General features: G+C 38.8%; 1 protein-coding gene across 1 annotated transcript in view; it reads left to right on the top strand.

The window, feature by feature from the left end:
* Positions 1-9235, top strand: part of SYNE2 (spectrin repeat containing, nuclear envelope 2) — a 366194-nt gene that overhangs the window by 231818 nt on the left and 125141 nt on the right. Inside the window, exon 65 of the mRNA XM_006864568.1 lies at positions 1130-1360. Within this exon, the coding sequence (XP_006864630.1) occupies positions 1130-1360 (231 nt within the window). The remainder of the gene's footprint in view (positions 1-1129; positions 1361-9235) is intronic.

Raw genomic sequence — 9235 nt, 5'->3', positions numbered from 1 at the left:
TCTTGTTGTAGTTGTCAGGTGCCATAGAGTTGGAACCTATTCATAGCGACCCCATGCACAGCAGAACGAAACAATGTCCGATCCTGGGCCAACCTCACTATCGCCGCCACACTTGACTGCACTAAACAACAGTAATAGGAGCCCTGGTGTGGCCCTGTAGGATAAGCACTTGACCACAAGGTCAGTTTGAACTGAAAGGTTGGCACTTCAAGCTCTCCAGCCACTCGCTTTGAGTCAGAAGGGACTCAGAGGCACTTAACAAAGACAACAACGTACTATACTGTACTATAAGCATGTGACGCTGTAGGATAAACACTGGACCACAAAGTTGATTTGAACCTCAAAGTTAGGTGGTTCAAATCCACCAGCTGCTCCTTGGGAACCCTATACAGGGTCACTATGAGTCAGAACCAACTCAACAGCATTTAGCAACAATAACAACAGTGAACATCTACTTGTTCATACATCTGTAAGTATCCAGAAGGTAAAAATAGTTTTAGGAATTTTCTCTGAGAGAAAATTTTCAGGTTATTTTAAATAGGGGCGAGGTTTAGATGAGTAATACCATGTATGTTTTAAGGAATTGACTGAACTATTTTACTGTCTAACTGTTTGAGAAGATGTTGTTAAGTTACAAGCAGGTAGCGTAATTCACTGTATCCATGCCCGTGTGTAAAGATGTTGTGTGTGTGTGTGTGTTGTTTTGTTTTGTTTTGTTTGAACCAAGTGCACAGCAATGTAAGCATTGCTTAATCATGTGTCACATAACTTTAAACACTGACTGGCCAATTCCCTGAAATGTCTCAGAAGCACATGCCCACACCCTCTTGCTACACTCTCACCTGTCTCCTGAGGTTCACAGCTTAATGAACTGTGAGCCCGTTTACTTCCTCTGTGCCCGGGAATACTGAACCTGTGTACATGCAGATCGGCTGCCTGGAAACCTGTGGCACCAGGTCACATGAGAGTTGCTATGAATATAGAGGTACATTTTCTTTCTTCTTCTGCTTGCTCTCTCTCATTTTTCTTTTAACTGAGGAAATGCTGCAGGCTTACGTTTATTTGTGGTATCAAATCTAAAAACTTTGGACTCCAAGCTTTTCATTGTTACTATCTGGATTTCTCGTAGGGTGCCACACCTCCTATCAAGTCTGTATCTCCATGGTTTCCTGGTGATCAAGGAGCTTTTGAGGCTGGGGTGGAGAGAACAAGGCCCAAGCCTGCTGAGGTCCTCCATGTCTGCAAGACCCAGGTAGCCGAGCTGGAGCAGTGGCTGGACCAAGCCAACGTGGCATTCGAGCCGGAAACATTAAACCCAGGCATGCAGCAGGTGGTGGAACAGCAGCTGGTCGGGTGCCAGGTAAGACTGACGGGTCAGAGTTCATGGTTTCCCGCTTCCCCGGATTGGGTGCATTTTTCTTAAAGCAACAGAGCAACCATTTCTTTGTGTTACCCGGCCGCTATCATGATCTTGGCTGCTACTTTTAGTTCTCAGGGTGATTCTCTGGGATAATCTGGAAAAGCAGAATACTTGACAAGACAGTAGTGTATAAGAGCTCAGAATCTAGAGTTCAAATTCTGGACTGTGAACTTGGAGAAATCACTTCTCAGCTTCATTTTCCTCTTATATGGTGGTGGTGGTGGTTATGTGCTGTGAAACCGGTTCTGACTCATAGTGACTCTGTACAGGGTTTCTGAGGCTGTAAATCTTTACAGGAACAGAAAGCCTCATTTTTCTCCCACGGAACAGCTGGTAGTTTTGAAGTGCTGACTTTGTGGTTCGCAGCCCTATTCATAACCACTGTGCTACCAGAGCTCCTTGTATAGAATCCAGGAAATCTGTTAGCTCATAGGGTTGCTCAGTAGCTCTGTAGGATAAACACTGGATTGCTAACCGCAAGGTTAGCATTTTGAGCCCTCCAGCTGCTCCACACAGAAAGATGAGGCTTTCTGTTCCCTCAAAGATTTACAGCCTAGGGAGCTCTATACAAGGTCTCTATGAGTTGGAACCAATTCGATAGCTCCTAATAACAACAGTAGAGTTTTTGCTGAATTAAATGAGATAAGGCACATAAAGCAGTGTCTGTCACATAAAAATACTCAAAATTGGCTCTTTATTTTTATTCCTAAGTATCTTGCATATTTATCAGAAATGAAATAGAATGTCCTGCTTTGTAAATTTGAAAATACACATAAAAGGGTTTCAGTGACGTTTTACTATAATTGCTTCTAGTCCCCATTGAGTTGGCTTTCTCTGTAATTTTCAACTGAAATGATGCTTACCATTTCAGACTCAGTTTAGATCTGGAATGAAGGCTGGTAGAAATGAAGAAGCATTATGGCATTACTAAGGACCTCTGGTAGCGTAGTGGTTACGAGTCGGGCTGTGAACCACAAGGTCAGCAGTTCGAAACTATGAGCTGCTCCGCGGGAGAAAAATGAGGCTTTCTGCTCCGGTAAAGATTTACAGCCTTGGAAATCCCTGTACAGGGTCTTTATGAGTCGGAACTGACTCCACGGCACACAACAACAACAACAACAATGGCATTACTAAAAGTACACTGAAAAGGAACTCTTTGAGTATGGATTTCTTTTCTGCACTCACTAGTGGCCTGAATTAGAGCAGGATGATTCTTTGTGAGATGAGAAGAATGAATAGTCTCACTAAGGCCTTATGTATATATTCTAAAAATTGGATAAAATTCAATTGATTTAGTCAGTTTAACTTGAGATTTCATTAGCATGTAGTTCTAAACTGGATAACAAGTCAAAACTTTACCTAGTAATTATATCATTAAATGTAGTTTACAGTCACCGGATTTCATCTTTGAGTTTATAATTTAATTGGAACTTAAGCATTCTTTCTATAAGCAAAGTGCCTCGGTTTTTAGGGGTTAATTTTCAATGGACCCATATTTATCTTCCTCACTTTAAAATATTTCCCACATATGACATCCAGTCCTCGGGACAATTAAAGAAAGTTTTTGTAAAGACTGATTAGTGTGATATATATAGAAATGTTATCTGCCAAAATGGGAAGCAACTTAAGATATGGAAATTTGTTTATAGAATAAAACATGAAAGGATTTTATTTCGATGATGAAAAATTCCTTAACTTCAAGTAAGCCGTCAACATTTTGCTTCACTGATCCAGCATCCTTAATTAATCCTCAATTAATACTCTGCTTACCATTAATTCATATTGCCATAGCTCCTTAAAGTGTGTTTTTGTGTGGATCACCTCATTCGATCTTCATACCAATATACTTCCTGATGCTTCTTCTTGTTAAGTGTCGTCAAGTCGGTTTTGACTCATAGTGACCTGGTTTCTGAGGAGCAGCTGGTGGGTTTGAACTGCTGACCTTGTAGTTAACAATTCCATGCTTTTTCTACAGTGCCACACCAAGATCCCTCCTGATGCTTAGGGGCTAGTATTTCCATTACTAGATGAGGAAACAGATCCAGACAGGTGCAGTGTACTTTGGATATTAAATACTGAAAGTAATGTACAAAGTCAGAGTTTGCCTGGAGATTAGGCCATCAGTATGCAAGTACTCCTCACAATACCCACCAAAGATAGGTGCGTTCATACAATGAAATTTCACATAATGAAATTTGACCAAGTAGTGGAGCTGGGGTTTGAGTATTTCTAAATCTGCCTCTAAAATCCAGGGATTTTTCTAACATTCTGGCATGGAAGAGACATTCTATGAATAAGCACTAACATAGACTAAGCACTAACTTTGCATGTGACTAAGTACTACAAATCATGGTGTGGCACTGTAGGGTCAGCATTGGACTGCTAAGCACATGGTTGGTGGTTCAAACCCATCAGCTGCTCCTTGTAAACCATATACAAAGTCATTATGGGTCAACACTGATGAAACAGCACTTAACAACAAACAAGTATTACAAAGGGTGAGGAAAAAATTATTTTATAAATTGTCCTGGTGGTGCTATGAATTAGGTATTGGCTGTTGAACCACAAGGTTGGTGGTTCAAACTCAGCAGCTACTTCTCGGGAGAAAGATGAGTCTGTCTGATCCCATAAAGATTTACAGTCTCCAAAACCTTGTGGTTACTATGAGTCAACGTTGACTTGCTGGCAGTAGGTTTTTGTTTTTGTTCAGATAATCAGATATGAAATGAAATAAGAGCAGACCTATGTGATTTTGGACAGATTGGAAGAATTAAATATAAGCCACTGGATCATTGTAATGACTATGAATCATTGTATCTCTTGTACATATTTTAGTTAATAACTTTGGACAATTGCAGCAATAGAAAAATTAAAGGAATAGATACCCAGAAAAAATTCCAGGAAGATAATTTAAATCTCTGTGGATCATATATATGTGTGTGTGTGTGTGTGTGTGTGTGTGTGTGTGTGTGTGTATGTATTTGGAATCAACACGGCACTTAACAATTTAATGTAAAAACATATAAAACACCTTATTTGTTGTTGTTATTATGTGCCATGGAGTCAGTTCTAATTCATAGCGTTTCCGAGGTTATAAATCTTTACAAGAGCAGAAAGCCTCATCTTTCTCCCGTGGAACAGCTGGTAGTTTCTAACTGCTGACCTTGAGGTTAGCAGCCCGAGGTTTCCGAGGTTATAAATCTTTACAGTAGCAGAAAGTCTCATCTTTCTCCCGTGGAACAGCTGGTAGTTTCTAACTGCTGACCTTGAGGTTAGCAGCCCGATTCATAACCACTATGCTACCAGAACTCCTTAAAACACCTTATGTTGTTGATGTTGTTAAGTGCCGTCGAGTTGATTCTGACCCATAGCGACCCTGGAACAGCTGGTGAGCTTGAACCACCAATGTTGCAGTTCAAACGACCTTGCAGTCTGACACATTAGCCACAGTGCCACACCAGAACTCCTTTAGTGATCTATAAATACACAAAGTTACCAGGAATAAAATTTCAGATCATTCACACAAAAAATTTTATTAGTAAGTTAATATTTGGGAAAAGCGTTTAGCTTTGATCATTTCAGAAATGTAAATTAAAGCAGTTCCTGCATTACATTAGCAAAGGTTATGTAATTCTGGCAAAACTCTAGAAAAATAGATCTATTAAAGTCTGGCTTACAGTTGACAGTTTAAACCCTCCCAGAAGTACCGTGAAAGAAAGGACCAGCAGTCTCTGTTTCCATTAATACTGTTATTGTTGTTGTTTAGTGCCATTAAGTAAGTTCCAACTCATAACAACCCTGCATAGGATTTCTGAGGAGCAGCTGTTGGGTTTGAACTGCCAACTGTGCAGTTAGCAGTTCAGTGTTGATTCTGTAGCACCACACCAGAACTCAGAAAGCCAATGGAGTAGTTAGTTATACTCTGTAATACATGGGGCCGCCATGTGTCAGAATCAACTTGAAGGCACTGGGTTTGGTGTTTGGTTTAAATGTCTGGTAGCTTTCTTTGTATGATTCTAGGTTCAGTGTTTTGGCAAGGTCAGCTGTCAACATATAAAATGTTTATCTTCTTTGACCTAATAATACCATTACTTTGAATTTACCTTCTGAAAACCATCTGTAAAGGAGAAAAATATTCTTGGCAGTATTGATTGCAAATATGAAGAACTGGAAAAAGTTTAAAGGGTTAACCATAGGGACACTGTCAGGTGAGCTGTGGTGTATCAAATTGCAAGTTGCACCATGAGAATCATGATGTGTATGCAGACACATGAGAAAGTATATATAAAGTAAGTGGGAAAGCAAGCTTGTAAGAGACTCAGAGAACACAAGTAGTGGCTTAGATGGAGTAGTTATAAGACCTCTTGTTGGAAAATGTGTTTTAAGGATAGAGTCTTTCCTCCAGTTTCTTCCAAAGAATTGAACCTGTTGTTAATCAGATACTGAGTTTTAGCTCAAATGATTAGGATGCTGGAATGTAAATATAAATGTGGCTGTTGAATTTGTGTGCCCAGGCCTTCAAGCAGCTATAGTGCTAATAACCTTGGTGTCAGCCAACTGGCAGGACTGTCCAAGCTCCTGAGCCCCAGGAGATGGCAAACTTGATCTGCTGAGGAGAATATGACAGAGACCAACTGGGAAACTTACCTCATCCAGCTGATTTATTTTTAGACTCGTGTGTAAATTGGCCAGTTGTATCAATGATTCACTGTTTTAGGTTCCAAATTATTTCTTTTGTGGTGTTATTCTGATATTTTAGAGGCTTGTTTGGCTTGATAAAGAGAAAGGAAAGGGGAAAGGAATGGATATTTAATTAGTTCTGTGGGACTTTTTTTTATTATTATTAACTATTACTTCATAACTTAGATAGCAACAGAAAAGATTTTTTAAGGAAGGTGGGAAAAATAGAAATAGTACTCAATACTTTCATTTTTTTTTTAAGAATGGAACTGGATTTATTTAATACTATCCCATGACACACACACTCTGCCTAATGAATGTTTCCCAGGAATTAGTTTAAAAAGCTGCTGAATGGTGTTATTTTGTTCAGACCCTGGAGAAAACAGCAAAAAATGCCACTTTTCACCTCCCACCTCCATCCTTTCAGATGGGTTTTGTTTTGTTTTTAAGTGTTTTATTGTGAATTATGTGATAGTTTACATGGGAGAATACTAGCTTTACATTCATCCTATCGTACATCGTACATCATTTCATTGCCAAGATTACAGTCCCCTCCATGTATCATGAAACAGTCAAAGGGTATAACCCGCAAACCTGCCCCTCGGTCCTCAGCAAACAGCCCCTCTCCCTCTCTGGGTCTAAAGTCCCCACCCACTCCATCTCTCCACATCATCTCTGCCTCCATCTCTAGCGGTACTGCTTCTCTGGGTAGGATCCCGCTTTCTGCTCTTCTCCCTTGATGGTTCCAGCGACCTCTGTTCCTAGACTGCAAAGTCAATCACTCACCTCCTTTTGGTACAAAACGTCTACCTTTAAATTTCCAACCCTCACAATCAGTCCTGATAACAATTATTCACTATTATACCACATGAATGCTATCACATCTCCTTTCATCAGCCCCCAGAAACATGTTGAGGAATTTCCCTTCAATTCCTACTTTGTTGAGAGTTTTTATCAGGAATGGATATTGGATTTTGTTAAAGGTTTTCTGCATCAATCGATATGATCATGTGGTTCTTTTTTCTTATTTATATGGTGGATTACGTTGTTTTTCTAATGTTGAACCATCCTTGCATCCTTGATATGAATCCCACTTGCTCATAATGTATTATTTTTTTTTATTTGCTGCTGGATTCTGGTGGCCAGGATTTTGTTGAGAATTTTTGCATCTATGTTCATGCAGGATATTGGTCTATAATTTTCTTTCTTAGTGACATCCTTCCCTGGTTTGGTATGAGGATTATGCTTGCTTCATAAAATGTATGAGCAAGTTTTCCATCTGCCTCTATGTTCTGGAATAATTTGAGTAGAATTGTTGACAACTCTTCCCTGAATGTTTGGTAGAACTCACCAGTGAAGCCATTTGGGCCTGGACTTCTTTTGGTTGGGAGTTTTTTGATGATGTGATCAATTTCTTCTTTTGTTATGGGTCTGTTCAGGTTTTCTACTTCACTCTTTGTAAGTTTAGGTAGGTCGTGTTTTTCTAAAAATGTATCCATCTCTTCTAAGTTTTCGAATTTGTTGGAGTACAACTTTTCATAGTATTCTGTTTTTATCCTTTTGATTTCCTTTGGTTTTGTTGTGACATCACCCATGTGGTTTCTAATGCATGTTATTTGTGTCCTCTCCCTCTTTTCTTTTGTTAGGTTTGCCAGTGGTTTGTTAATCCTTTCAAAGAACCAGCTGCTTTTCCTGTTGATTCTTTCTATAGTTTTTCTGTTTTCTATCCCATTTATTTCTTCTCTAATCTTTATTACTTTTTTTCTTTTGGTGGCTGTAAGTATCCTCTGTTGGTCTGTTTCTAATTGTTGGACATGCCATGTTAATGTGTTAATTTTGGTTCTTTCTTCTTTTTGGTTGTGTGCATTTATTGCAATAAATTGTCCCCTCAGCACCACTTTCGCCGTGTCCCAAAGATATTTGGTATGTGTGTTCGTTCTCATTTGTTTCTAGGAACTTTGTGAGTTCACGTTTTATTTCTTCTACTATTCAGTCACTTTTCAGCAAGGTGTTATTCAGTTTCCATGTATTTGATTTTATTTCCTTGATCTTCCTATTGTTGATTTCTAATTTGATAGCATTGTGGTCTGAGAAAATTATTTGTAGTATTTTGATATTGTAAATTTATGGAGGCTTGTTTTGTGGCCTAAAATGTGGTCTATTCTGGAGAATGTTCCATGTGCACTGGAAAAGAATGTGTATTGTGCTGTTGTTGGGTTGAATGTTCTGTACACATCTATGAAGTCCAGTTGGCTGATTGTGTTGTTTAGTTCCTCCATGTCTTTGTCAAGGTTCTCTCTGGTTGTTCTATCCATTTTTGAAAGCTGTGTATTAAAATCGTCCACTATTATTATAGATTCATCTGTTTCTTTCTTCAAATCTATTAGAGTTTGCTTTATATATTTTGGTACTCTTTCACTGGGAGCATAAATATTTATTATGGTTATGTCATCTTTTTCAATTGCCCCTTTAATCATGAGATAATGTCCATCTTTAACTATTATGCTGGTTTGTGCCTTGAAGTTAATTTTATCAGAGATTAGTACTGCCACTCCTGTTTGTTTTTTATTGCAATTAGCTTGGTATATTGTTTTCCATCATTTGACTTTTAATATGTTTTTTTATCTCTGTGTGTTAGATGTGTCTCTTGCAGACAGCATATTGAAGGATCTTGTTTTCTTATCCATTCTGCTACCCTCCGTCTCTTAACTGGTACATTTAATCCGTTCACATCAGTCTAATTATCGATTGTTGTTGTTTTTAAGTTCCGTGGAGTCAGTTCCGACTCATAGTAATGCTGCACAGGGTTTCCGAGCCTGCAAATCTTTACAGGAGCAGAAAGCCTCATCTTTCTTTCGTGGAACAGCTGGCAGTTTCGAGATGCCGACCTTGAGGTTAGCAGCCTGATTAGTATTATCCATAGATAATATATTTTGGTGCCATAAACAAACATAATTGCTGCCCTTATGTTTGTTTTTTTGTGGTGCTGCTGCTTTCTTTGTTCTGCGTGTCTTCCTGTGCTGAGTTCAGGGTTTTTATGTTCTTTCTTGTCAGTTTCCTCATAGTTTTAATGTTTCCATGTTCTTCTTGGATTTTCATTTTCTTGGTATGTTGTGAAGTGTTAATTTTCTTTGA

Source organism: Chrysochloris asiatica, unplaced genomic scaffold (assembly GCF_000296735.1).
Source record: "Chrysochloris asiatica unplaced genomic scaffold, ChrAsi1.0 scaffold00067, whole genome shotgun sequence".
Classification (NCBI taxonomy): domain Eukaryota; kingdom Metazoa; phylum Chordata; class Mammalia; order Afrosoricida; family Chrysochloridae; genus Chrysochloris; species Chrysochloris asiatica.
Note: the sequence above shows the minus strand (reverse complement) of the source record. Positions and strands in the feature narration are given on the sequence as shown.